We start from the raw sequence: 14,299 nt of genomic DNA on the forward strand, positions 1-14,299 counted from the left end.
CAGTGGCTGAGAGATTTCAAATGGAGTTGAGAGGTCACTCTGGTGGACATTCTTATGCACTATATAGGTAACATCTCTTAGGTTTTAATGTATTGGAATAGCTAGAAGTAAATACCTGAAACTACCAAACTCCAACCCAGTAGTCTGGACTCCTGAAGACAATTATATAATAATGTAGATTACAAGGGGTGACAGTGTGATTGTGAAAAGCTTGTGGATCATGCTCCCTTTATCTAGTGTATGGATGGATGAGTAGAAAAATGGGGATAAAAACTAAATGACAAATAGGGTAGGATGCGGGGGATGGTTTGGGTGTTCTTTTTTTACTTTTATGTTTTATTCTTATTCTGATTCTTTCTTATGTAAGGAAAATGTTCAGAAATAGATTGTGGTGATGAATGCATAACTATATGATTGTGCTCTGAACAGTTGATTGAATACCATGGATGATTGTGTGGTGTGTGAATATATTTCAATAAAACTGAATTTAAAAAAGAAACAAACAAAAAAACATAAGCTATTGAGGGTAATCTTAATGTTATAGGAATGCTCAGGAATGATTATGATTTCTTAATTTTCTTGGGTATGGTAGGAGCATGTTGGAAGCAATGTAGTTATTTTAGGTTATTTGTTTTTCTTATTCCTTTGTTTTCTTTTTGTTTTAAATGTTTTTTTTTTCTAATTTTTTGATAAAAGTTAAAAAACAAAAAAATTGTAGAAGCAGCAACTATCATTATCATAGTTTCAGCATTTATTGCATTGTGACCACACATCTACATTACAAGTTTACCTGTTTTGCTCTGCAGCCACAGGGTAAGTTGAACAGCGAATGTTCTGGATCCTTGCTTGGCATGATCAAGTATGCTCCATGGTTATTGTAGTCTGAGTTTATTCACTGTTGCAAATTTGATGAGCCAAAATACAGGCCTGAATTATAAACAAATCAAAGCAAAAAGTCAGAGCTTCAGTTCTCCTAATTAATGGCATATTTTCAAGATATTCATACAGAGGTGGCAGGTAAAACTGCACAAACCGAAGATGATTTTACCAGGAAGTACAAGTTATGTTTTGTTTGGGGTCTGGTATGCATTAGGTAGATAGACCATTCGTGTGTGTAATGTTAGAGTATAGGTCACAGTAGGCATTTACTCCTTCATCTGTCTGCAGTAGTCACAGGCTGTAGCTTACAAACAGGCTTGCATGTATTGCAGCTAGTTGACCCTAAACCAAGAGAACATTTCCAACTAATCAAAGGCATTCAAGCAGGTTTAAATGAGTATCTTGACAAGCTCCTCTAGCACCAGCTTTAATTCTCTCCACCAGACTGTCTCTCACTGCTCCTTAGCTAATATGGACTTCTCCTGGCTGTCCAGTCTCCCCTTTGCCTTCTGCCAGCATGGTTTTGTATTCCTTTCTCTGTAGTAACCGACTAGACTGCACTCACTAGTTTCTTAGTGGTCCTGCTTGGACTCCACCTCCTCTCTGAATCATGCATCTGTCATATTAATCATTCTTTATTTTGCAGTTCTGTCCTGACGTTCTGTATCTTAGGGATCTAAAACTTATTTAAAAAAAATTTTTTTTTAATATACTCTGAACACCAGCCAAAATCAATGCACTCACAAAATCCATCAGCAGAGGGAGCTAAATAAAAGAAGATGAGTCCCTGAAATTGAGAAGACCTGAAGCAGTGAAAATACTTAAAAACAGTACTTTCACATAATGTCCATTAGTGAAAAAGAGCTTTGATAATATTAGAAATAAATTATTCGGGCCCTAATTGCAAGTTAGAACTTCTATGAAGTGATTTATAAGTGTTTTTGAAAGACTGAATTCTGTAGTGTTATTAAAGACCTATTTTGTTTGATGATTGGATAAACATACATACTCAGAGAACCAACCTGATACTTAGTTGTGTTTTTTTTTCCCTGGTTTTTCTTTATTCTGAAAGGATAATGAAATGAGGTCACTACCCCTGTGAAGAATTTCATATGGAGTATGAGTCCTAAAGTTGCTAAGGATTATGAATAAGCCATTCTAACTTCTGAAGATGCACTTTTTCAAGTAAATCTCTTATATTTTGTTTTGATTAAGTGTATGTGTCTTGATTTCAGTCAGCAGACTTGAAGAACGAGAAGCAGAACTGAAGAAGGAATATAATGCATTGCATCAAAGACATACTGAGGTGGGTTTCTGAACTGTTCTGACCATGATAATATTGAGACAAAGAAATTAACCTTAGAAGGCATGTCTTAAATTGTCTTTGAAGATCAGCTAGAATAATTCTTGGGGATCATTTCCAACAAACTTTAATTTTCATGTGGCGTTAATTTAGTTACCAAATGTTAACTTTTGTTGTTTTTTATCTGTAATTAATCTTGCTTGTGGTGGATTAGTGTGCCATAGAATAATTTAATTAAAGCAGTTCCAATGTTTGGCTAAATGAAAATTTATGTGCACAGAGTGAAAAAGTATACATAATGCTAAGGAGAGAGCATTGATTTGTTTTGTTAGTGTGATTGGGAGATGATGAACTGGTAAGGGTTTCGACATTTTGCATTCAGTTCATAACGAATAACATAAACACATAACAATGTCTTAAATCAGAATGACTCTAAAATAGGTTTTCTGAATGACATTTCAGTATTTTAAATTAACCATTCCAACATATAATCTCTCCAAATAAAATTTTAATTAGAAATGTATTTGAGAGTTTTTAACCCTTTTTTATTTTTAAATGGTTCTCAGCCTTTTTATGTTGCATATATTTCTCTCTCCTGAATGTGAAAATTGTTTTTCTGTATCATGATCAGCCTGGGGTTCACATACTCAAATACATAGAATTTTTAGACTCATGTAATATTTGTTACATGATAAGATAATTCCTCTCTTTGTCCTTTTCTACTTCTCTTTTCCTATGATACAGATGGTTCCGGTCTTGACCTATCATTTTTCTTTCACTAGTTTGTGTAATCTCTTATTTGGCCTTTGGAGGGACCTAAATTGTTGCTTTTAAGGAAGGTAAAACCCCACGTCACTTAGTCTCATTTGCTTAGTTTTGAGGGGTTTGAATTTCTTCCTCTTAGCCCTGACACATGAGGTTTGATTTTTACCATTGGCTTTAGCAGCCACACATGGAGTGTGAAATACAGAACTGATGATGTCCAGTGCCAGGGGGAAAAGTTTGACCACAAAAGGGCTGGAACCATAGATCTCTGGGAAGACAGGAACAGTTTACTTGTCAGTTTTTTCAGTATGTAAGAAACACCCACAGTTAATAAGATGATATTTGGTGGGTACTAAAGCTGTTAAAAAAGCAATTGTTAGAGGCCTATTGTTGGTTCTTTTTACACCATTGATTTCAGTGGCTGAACAAGCCCTACAGATAGTATGCACTCTGTAGTGCTTGTCAGTGTTGATAATTATAAATATGTTTGGGGTAATATGTTTATATGCTTTAATAGGTGATAGAAATGAATTATGAATAATACTTTTGTACAATGAGGTTCTAACCTTTGAAATTGAGGATTAAACCACAATTGATGTATATAGAATATGCATTCTTGAAAAATTGACTGTCAAGTAGAAGTTCATATTTTTTCTTATATATTTATTTAATAAAAGTGAAGTTCCCTCAGGAAAAAAACCGATAATTTCAGAGGAAAGTTATAATAATTTTTCTGTCTCCTTCTGTTCCTTCAGAGGACAGTCCAAGAAGAAAAAGATTTCAGGAAAATCTAAATTACCAAGTCAAAGAGCTGGGCATATATATTCATTATCAGGCAGATTTTGCATGCAGCCAGACAGATCCCCTGCCTTGGTCACAAGTAGTTTCTATCCTCTGCCTGATTGATAGGATTCCTTTATTTTGTATTGCCTCAAGAAACATTTATACAACACAAAGATAAGGCTGCTTTGAAATGTGGGTCTGTTTTGCTGTAGCCACATTTTTCTGTTTATATATTTGTACTAGAAATGCCATTTTATTAGCAATTATAAATAGTCATCTAATGCTAAAGAAGTAGGTGCCCTTGAAAGGTAAACTTGGAAAGGAAGTCGGAAGGATTTAATCTTAACCTCTTCGTTATTAGTTCCAAAGGTTAATTCTTATACCGGCACAGAAAATTTCTTTTAAATAGAACTTTTTGTCAAATTATTTGATGCTTAAGGGAAACCTACTATGACTCTTTTTGTAATGTGAATAACTTCTCTAATCAAATCCAAAATTCTATGCACATTGCTGAATTTGCATAAAAAAGAATACATGCCCTTAATAAAAGAGAACAGTGGAGGAAATATGTCAAGTAATTGTGAAGCACTGGGGCCACTCCTGTACATCCTCTTATGCTAATCACCAAAAAAGTGAACCCGCTGCAGTCCTGGGTGGGTCTCACACCAGAATGTTTACATGCATTCTCATTTAATCCTCTGAACAAACCTTATCATCACCATTTTATAGAATGAAGTTTAAAAAAGAGAATATGAAGTAATTTGCCCCAAATCCCATCGAGTAAGTGACTGGATATGAACCCAGGTCTGTTTGATTCCATAGCCTGAACTCGCAATAACCCTTTTGAATTCCTTGTATTAAATGCACTAGAGTTTTCTCTGTGCCTCTTTGCTTTATGGCATCGCAACAACTCTCAGAATAGTGGCTTTGCAGTTGTAGAGATGTGATTCTTGAACTGCACGTGGAAATTCAATGCCAGTGTGATTAAAAGGATCCAAGCCACTTGTCTCCAAAACTTTACCACTGCCTTGCTTTTTTTTTTTTTTTCAGTTTTAACCCAAACTGACAGTCAGTCTGTGCTGTGAAGACATTTCTGGAGATAGGGGACTTATTTGGGACTTTTTTCAAACCAGGATTTTCCAGACAATGTACTTGGGATCCTCCTGATGACTCCAGCTGCTTTTTGCTGAATTGACTTCTGAATATATGTGAATTAATGGGCATACTTGAAAAAATTGAGAATTGCAGTTCTGAGGTTAGGAGGGATGGGGCTAGTGGATCCAATAGTAGATTATCTAAAGTGTATCCTACTTTATTGTCTTATTTTTCTTTTCCATCTGGCCGCAGTTATCCTGTTTTTCCACCCACTTTTCTTTTTTTTTTTTTTTTTAAACCAGAGTTACCCTATGAAACTCTATTATTAAATTTTCGATTCTTATGTACCATTTATTTTTTCTACTTTTTGTGCATTTATACAATCTAGTACGTATTTTATTTCGGTTGTCAGGAAATGCTTTAGGGTGTCAGGTTGTCTTGTGGGTGTGAGGAAGAAAGGACAGTGAGCTCATTGCTTGCCTAGATTGATAGATTAAAATGGTAGATACAGCACCAGTCCTGTAATGCTTAACTGCTCAGATGACTGAATCTGAGGGACCTAAGTTCTAGCCCCAAAGCCAACTAGTTAATGATAGGGCACAGTTAATCATTAAACTAGCTGATCAACTTTGGCAAGTTACTTATAGCCTCTGCTAGCTGGAATTTATCTATAAAATGGTGATATTGTTGTGAGGATTAAATGAAATAATGACTATAAAGGCATTGACTGACACTTGAGTGCTCAAGCAATGTAGCTGCCATTTTGTTGTTATTCTCCTGCTAAGTGTTAGTTTAGTTGAGTTGGAACCAGTTTCATTATATAGACCATTTTGGAATGTCAGAGTACATTCTGACAGAATTACTTGGGATCAATTATTTGAAGAAAGTTTAGAATCCAACATTTTCTAATTTTTTTTTCTTTTTTATTTAAATTTCAGAGTTCAGCATTTAAGGCAGTAGAGAATCAGTATATAGAATGGGCTGTTTAGGGGATGACTGATTCTGTTTTTGCATTTTGTTTGTAATTCTTTCTCTTTTTCTATATTGATTGACTTAGAGGCCTCAAGATTACTTTCATAGTAATTATTTTCTTCTGTTTGAATGCTTATAGAAACGTCTTCCATTTGAACTAGTAAATTCTTTATGATTATTATCCAGTATATAAGAATAATTCAACTTAGGTTTTTGAAAACCTTTTGTGAATTTAAATTCATACCTATTTTGCCCAGCAGTCGCCTTGATATATTAGTCTCAGTTTACTTCTTGTTCTTCCTGATACAAGAAGAAAACAGCTCATTATTTCTGACTTGGTGACACAAAGACAAAGCTATATTTCTGGAAAGCTGTCCTTTAAATGGTGGTAGAAAGAAAATATATATGTTAAAAAGTATGTACATTTAAAATTAAGAAATGTTTTGGTATACCATGTCCATGTGAATCTATGTTCTTTTTCTTTGCCTTATTCATTTCTTATTTGGACTAGTCTTAATTGGGAAACAGTCTAATTAATCCTTTTATAATGTTTGATTTGATAGAATTACTCACTTTATTTCATGCATAAATGTACTGGCTGACACAGATTTTAGTTTTTCATTTGACAATAAATAACACCTTAAAATTAATTTGTATATTAATTTTTATACTTGCCAAGTAAAATTTTCACAGCAAAAGAATACTTTTTTAAAAATAAATTGAAACATTTAAAAAATTTGTTTTCTTTCACTAGTTATACATTTAATATGCTACAGTGCGTATTTTAAGTTTTAACGAGATTGAACTCATTTCCATATAGCTAAAATTTAGTAAACTTCCAGAGCTATTATATGCTACACTTTAAGAATTCAAGTAATATTCTAATGAAAGACATCAGCCTATTCTGCCTACTTTTAATTTTTACAGTCCTCTAAAATACTAATGTACCTTTTCTTGTTTTTTAAAATTCATTTTTCCTTATTCATATCATATATGTGAATAGCAAAGACTTTTATTTTATGATTGAAATCTGTTGTGTTGTACATATTTTAATTCCATGTATATGTTTCTTAAAAGTGAAACTATAGATTACCAAGAATTAAATAGGACTTTCCAATTTCTTGACTGTTTATATACAATATTCTCGAAGGTTTCACTTCCATATTCAGCTTATCTATGGTTCCTTATTTAAGACTCAAAATCAGAGTGTTCAGATTTTTTTCATTCATATCAATTTGCTAATATTATAGGTGTTTAGTTAATTATATCAAGCAATACCAGTGAATTAACAGTCAAACGGAGGAGAAAATATTTGAGCTTTATTTCAACTAAATCTACAGACACAAGAAATAAACATCTTGGTATTTAATTAAATGACTTAACTCAATTGAAAATGATCTTTACCCTTCTTAAAATAAAAAAGATCACCCCAAAGGATATGGTTTCTTTTCATGTTTTATATAATTTCTCTCAATTTCTCTCAGGTGCTCTCAACTGTTTTTAACCAGTGGTCTCATCAGTTTCTCCCAAATGATTATATATTAAATTTATGTTATTTATGTCAATGTATCATTTAATAGCATCACATATCATTTAAAAAAGTTTTTGGTATGCTGAACAAAATATTGACTACTTTTATGGATACCAGCATCCTAAATGTAAGCATTTGCATATTCCTTTGCCATTAAAAAATTTCCTTCCTTACCCTAAAGAAAACCCAGGGCTCTATCTAAGGCTCTATAAAAGCTTTAGTTATTAAGTTTATTTTTCAGAAACTTAAAATCTCTAGATTGTTCCTATACCAGTTAAGCCCTGAAACTTAAGGGTACCAGTCTCTCCCAGAACATCAACCAGTTGCATTTCTCAACCCCATAATGTCGATACCCCTTTTCAACATGAAGAAGTTAGAATGGTCATTGCCCAAATATCTTTGAAGAATGGAGGGAGGAGTTGTAACCGAGAAGTTAGGATTTAACAAATGATTATGACAACTGAATCATTATATTGATACTTCTTAGTTTCTAATGTATTAGAACAGCCAGAAGGAAATACCTGAAACTGTGGAATTGTAACCCACACTATACTTTGAAATTTGTTCTGTAACTATCTGTTAAACTGTACTTTGAAATCTATCACTTTTCTGCATTTATGTTACATTTCACAATAAAAAATGCTAAAAAAAAATTTCCTTCTTAATATTCTTTTGCATGGGACTGGGTAGTGTAATAAATAAGAAAATTGTGCAAAAATATTTCCTTTTTTATAACACTGTGTCTTCATTCCAGGTGTTAGTCTTAAATTTTATGTATTTTTTTTCTTTCTTTAAAATAGATGATCCATAATTATATGGAACACTTAGAAAGAACAAAACTTCATCAGCTCTCAGGGAGTGATCAACTAGAGTCCACAGCTCATAGTAGAATTAGGTAAGCTTTGTTGTACATTTTGCCTTGAGAAAAAGTGAAATAAATAATGTTATTTCTGTTTTTCTCTGTTCTTTAATCCTGTGACAAAAGTTAGGCTCAAGCAAAAAGCCCTCTACTGTGGTAGGAATGCTGTAGGAGAGTATAGCATAGAAACATAGAGGTCGCCTTCACTATTAAAGGGGTAAGTTATGATGCATGCCACATGCGCAGCATATCAAGGTATTTTTAACTTTTCTAACACTTGCTAGTGATTACACTAGGTTTAAAATTTTCTGATTTGTAGGAGGGCTGAAAAACAGTCATTTCTCCTATTTAATTGGTTTAAAGTCCTTTTTGTTACAGAAAGGCCATGTCTGAAAGGGTTAGCTAGACTTCTGTTTGATGTAGGAGTGTGAATAAATTATGTAGATCTCCAGGCATTGTAGCCAATGAGCTAAGCCAGGACTCTTAGTGGAGGGGAAAATAGTTAATAGGCTGGCTGTCTCTCTGGGTTGCTGCATAAATGCCGGGAGCAGCAGCTCTATGGTTATGAGGTGGGGAGAGTGGGCTGACGTCATCGCTTCGGAGCTGCGGCAGGATGGAGTGGAAAGCTGCTGCTTGATGGCATTGTTTCTGTAGCTGCAGCTGAATGACAGCTTCTCACTACAAAGATACCCCTTTGGCCCCTGTGTAGGCCTCCTGGTTCGGCTATTTCACCATGCCAGCACAGCGCCATGAGTCCTGGATGCATGCTGCTGTTTGTGTTTGGCTTTGTTGGCGGGGCGGTGGTCATTAATTCTGCTATCTTAGTATCTCTCTCTGTTTTGCTGCTTGTGCACTTTTCTATTTCTACGGGTGTGCCAGTTCTGACGCAGAACCTACCAAGGATACTCAGGTACTCGACTTTCTCTTGGAAGCCCCTGCTTAGTTGGTTTTTCTTAAATTTTAGCTTCACTGTCTGCTTTGTAACCATTTTTGCTGCATATTGAAACAATGGAAAATGGCCTTAAGCCAGAATTTCTTTTCTTATTTACAGTATTTTTATAGACCATCATCTAGGTATATGGCTTTGTGTTAGGAAACTACCTGTCAAAAAGGATTTTCATATTTGTGCTTACATGCAAGTACAAGGTCAGTGTGGTCTTGTTTTAAGCAGAGTGTTCACAGTAAAAGGGGAGAATAAGAGTATAGCACTAGGTCCAAGTTTACACAACCTCTGCATTTTGCTTCTGAGCATTTAGGGGCAAATATCTTTTATGCTAGGATTTGCAGTCCATTAGACACAGGCCTTAGGTTTATTTTGTTCCAGTTATCCTTTGACTAATGGAGGTTCAGGCATCTTTTCTGCTCTTTTTGATAGCACCGCTTGGAAAACTGCCTATTTAAATATTTTCCTCATATAGCAAAATATATTTTAAAGTAAAAAGATTTTAATCTTTTAGGGCAAGGAATGCATTTTTCCATTATTTACACATCAAAGTTGTGAAACCTTACGAAGCTTATTCACTATTGTTTTGTCAGATGTTGTCCTTTCTTTCCTTTGTAGACTTGGGTGATAAATATCTAGGCCTGCTTGTGGGGTTAGTCATTAATCTCTGTAGCTTTCCTGCTGTTCACTTTACTTGCACCCTGCATGAGATATCTTCTACATTTTAGAGGTTTAAGGTTTTGGTTTTTTAACTCATCAAACTAAAAATGACCAATTTGTTTGAATTTCTGCTTGTCCATGGTTTTAAATGAAGGTTCATAGTGTATACTTTTTATTATTTAAATGTTTACTTAAAATATTAAAATCTTAATAGTGGATTTAGATAAATTAAGAAGAATTAAAGTGGTAAATTCCCTCTGTTTGTTTTTATTCATAGGCCAGTTCATGTTCAACGTGGTTTAAGACACAGAAATTAAATTTCATCTAAAGCTATAGTCTGTAACTGGATCCTTGTTAGTTTATTTTCTTTCTTGATTTATAAAAATTAGAGGTGATCTTACTACTTTTGTATATTTTAATCTATAAGAGGTTTGTGTATATGTGTATGTATATGTAGGCTTTTAGGAAATTAAAAACACCTGAACTCAAGATGTATAGTATTTTTCCTAGGGTTAGGTTCCATTTGAGAAGGCACTGCCATGCCAAGGTTCCATTTGAGAAGGCACTGCCATGCCATGACACACAGTGGGTAAGAGCACTTTGAAGCTGGGCTGCTTGGATGCAAGTGTTTTGCCACATGTGAGCTGTAGGACCTTTGGCAAGTGGCTTAATCTCTCTGTTTTCTGAGTTTCTTCATCTGAATGTAATTACCCCATTGGGTGGTTATAAAAATCAAGTGAGATTATTATTTTTATTTTATCAGTTTCAAGATATAGTAAATTCTAAAAGTTAATAATTACTTAGTCACTTATATGTACCCATTATTTTTAGCAAAACTATTTGACTCCACCTAACCTGTGATCAAATTCATAAAGTTCTTTGACACAAAAGTTTCTGTTAATCTGATTGAATAAAGATTCCAAAGTCTTAAATATTAAGATTAAATTGTCAAGAAGTAGGTAATTCTGAATAACTGTGTTCCAAGGAAAGCACATGGGACCTTGGAATTGGATGGACTTAGCTTTGAATTCCAACTCTGCCACTTACTAGTGCCTAAAGTCTCTCAGCTTTATTTTTCCTAATCTGAAAACTGGGAAAAATAATCCCTGTTTTCCAGGGCTGCTATGAAGATTAAATGAGATATATAAATAAATAGTCTAGCTAAATCCCTTGCTACACGATGGTTGTTTCAACAAATGTAATCTTTTTTTTTTTTACCCCCTTTTATTTAAAGTAGCCTTTTCTAATGATTAGTTGTATTAAATGTGAAGATAGTCAAAAGCTGTTTTAAAAATTATTTGCCAAATTATTTATACATATAAGATAGCATTTAAATAACTCAAAAATGATTTATAGAAGAAAGGTAATTTGAGAAAGAATATAATGGGGATTCTGGTAGTCGGTGATAGCTTTGTTTCTAAACAGTAATGGCAGATTGAAACAACCTGGGATCTATATCTGCCACTTTATATTTTTCACATGTATTCCATCCTTTCTTTTCTTCTGTATCACTGAAGCATTTAATACAAAGTACCAAACATGCATACCAACTTAGCACAGGACTGATACTCATCTTTCAGGGTTTCTTTTCTAAAGTAGGATTCTTATTAACTTCGATAATTATGTACCCTTCTCCTCACTCCCCTCTATGTAATTTACCAGTAAAATAAGGAAAAGGGGGTATGTAGTAATAGTATTTTTCTAGAGTTGGAACATTGTTTTTCTTCTTGACAGCTGTCAGTCTCTGAAAAAAAGTCCCCTCCCTATAGAGCAGTTTCTGAATGATAAAAGCAATATTAAGAGGTAAAACTTCTACATTTATTTGAGGTTGTGGAATTAGTTGACAGGAGTAGGGGAGTAAAACTTGTGTCCACAGCAGACCTCCTTCTCATAGTCTAGTTTAAAACTTTGTCAATATGTATTATGTGTGAAAATGAAAGTGTTGTCATTCATATAGGGAGATAATTCTAATGGCTGGCCTGTATTTTGACTTCTGTTATTAGTGTGATGGATTTGCATGAAGAAGTCTGTATTATCTTCCTGGTTCTGTTCACATCTTGTGTTCCTCTAGACTGCTTAAGTCATTGAAGTATGTTTAAAAATAAAATAAATAAACTCAAGACTAGGGGCTCTTAGATCCTTAGATTTTTCAATTCCCAAAATATGTTCCCCCAAAATTGGGGGATATACTTCAGGTTGCCAACTTTTAATTTCATCAGTTATGAACATTAAAAAAAAAATCCTGCTACCAATCACTGTCATTTGATCAAAGAAAGGTTGTTTTTAAGATCATAAAAGCAGAACAGATGTAGTTTAAAATAAAGATATAAGGGGCATTCATTCTCAAGAAAGAACATGTTATTCCTATCTGGAAATGTGCCTGTGTGCATTATATATTATATTAAAAGGGTATAAATAATGTGTCTTTTTGCCATGGACTCAGGAAAACTTTGTTGCTGACCAGTGTTTGTGAATAACTGGTATAAACAGAATAACTGATGAGTTAATTTTTTTTTGTCGTTTGGTTGGTCTGACAACTCGTAATCTCGAAGTTAGATTTGGTATTAAATTCTACCCTCCTATTGTGCTACTACCTGCATTTGATTTTTCCCTTTCAAATCAAATAATGAAAAGTAATCCAACTGTGAAGAAGTGACAACTTAAACTGGTAGAGAGAAGACCTGTTTTCTATTTTATTTCCTCATGTGTACAATTCCAATACAGTGCAATCTCTCAACCCCTTCTGCTTCATTTAATCTTTAAGAATGTATTATGAGAGTTTTGGTAATTCTTTCTGATTTTTAGAAATGGAAGAGCATACCCTTTATATTAAGTGAAGGCTTATTTCAAAAATGGCTTTATTTCTTTGGTATAAAAATGAGCTTACAGAATAGAAGATGTATTTAGCAAAATTGAGTATTTTCCCACTTTTATTTATAATCTCCTTGTTTCTGTTCTAACTTACATTCTTACCAGTAGAAGTATGGGTTCCAAACCTTTAGTGTAAACTCAGTTTCTCCCCAGTTTCCACATTGTGAGTTAGTGACCCAGGATGACCTGTTAGTAGGCTCATTTCCACCAACTAAAAGTCCTTGGATTTGGAATCTTCTGTGCATCAACAAAGGATGTGTTTCTTGTTAAAATTCCATTATTATTAAAATTGTAACTCTGGTGCATTGGCATTTCTCACAAAACATTGGACATTCTATGATCTTTTCATAGAATTTTTTGGCTTCATTGTTTGGAAAAATCTGACAAGGGTTTTTCTCATGTACTGTTTCTGAAAGATATTCATATAATGGTTCTGTAGAAAAATAGAACTTTGCTCCTTAGGGAGGATAAGTAGATAGTATGTATATTGATTTTCCTGTATTCAGGAAAGTCATACCCTGAAGAGGCATTGATAAGTATCCACAGGTTACTGTAAGGACTTGGAAATTGAGAAGCAGAGGTTGGGGTCACTTACAAAGGGGGAGGAATCTGTGGGTTGCAAGTTTGCCTAGGGCTAACCTAAGCCGGAGTCAAAACTTAGCAGATCTTTTCACTGTGAAACCAGACTACAGATTCCTGGGCAAAGAACTCATCAGTAATTTATAAGATTTCCAAAAACTATTTCCTACCACTTTTCTTAATTTCTTGTAGCTAATTTAAACTTCTGAGACTGTCTTTTCTTTTTGGCTAACCTGCTTGTTCAGATGGGCAGACAGTATTATTTAAAGAGTGATGATTCGAAACTAATGACAGCCCAGACTAATTATTTTACAGTTATGACAAAAAGTATAAAAATGAATGAATCCTTTTTTTTCCTCCTTCCCTCCCCAAATAGAAAGGAACGCCCTATATCATTAGGGATTTTTCCATTACCTCCTGGAGATGGATTGCTTACACCTGACACGCAGAAAGAAGGCGAGACCCCTGGATCAGAGCAATGGAAATTTCATGATTTAAGTCAACCACGTTCACATACTAGCCTAAAGGTAACCTTTATCCTGCTGAAACCTTCAGTTTACATTTTATAAGCTTTCTTTTCTAAATTTAAAGTACTAGAATATCAAGACTTAATAAAATGAAATCATTTGTATAAATTTTAGTTTGTAAAATTGTCATTTTTGTTTTTTTTTTTTTAGCTCTTCATAAAGAACATTAGTTTTAAGTATTTGGTTTCAAGTTATACAGGAAAACAGAAGTGAAGCCTGATTATTTTCTTGATTAGTATGCTAATGACACTAATGACCAGTATTCATGTCTATTTTGTTTAGGCTATATAGTATGAATTTGGGGGGGCTGACTAGTGTCATTTTGTTTTTTGAATTGCAAGTTGTTGCCACTTGAAATTCCTTGGTATACTATTAGAAACTTCACAATTTAGTAGGGCTCCACTTTTTAAAAATTTAAAACACTTTCCCTTAAAGCCACTTCACAAAGTGATATTCAAAAGTGCATTGTGTTTACCTAAAGATACTATATTAATTCATTGTAGACTATATTCTTGGTCAAAATCTTCTCATC

General features: G+C 33.9%; 1 protein-coding gene across 10 annotated transcripts in view; it reads left to right on the forward strand.

Annotated features, from left to right (window-relative positions):
* SPAG9 (sperm associated antigen 9) overlaps positions 1-14,299 on the forward strand; it is a 157,228-nt gene that overhangs the window by 66,795 nt on the left and 76,134 nt on the right. For 7 of the 10 annotated variants that reach the window (XM_037810337.1, XM_037810336.1, XM_037810338.1 and 4 more), the window contains 3 exons: positions 2,115-2,185; positions 8,129-8,223; positions 13,617-13,767. In XM_037810337.1, the coding sequence (XP_037666265.1) occupies positions 2,115-2,185; positions 8,129-8,223; positions 13,617-13,767 (317 nt within the window). Of the gene's footprint in view, positions 1-2,114; positions 2,186-8,128; positions 8,224-8,751; positions 9,098-13,616; positions 13,768-14,299 lie in introns of those variants that run through there. The other 3 variants (XM_037810341.1, XM_037810342.1, XM_037810345.1) reach the window with 1 other exon arrangement.

This window comes from Choloepus didactylus, chromosome 18 (assembly GCF_015220235.1).
Source record: "Choloepus didactylus isolate mChoDid1 chromosome 18, mChoDid1.pri, whole genome shotgun sequence".
Lineage (NCBI taxonomy): Eukaryota > Metazoa > Chordata > Mammalia > Pilosa > Megalonychidae > Choloepus > Choloepus didactylus.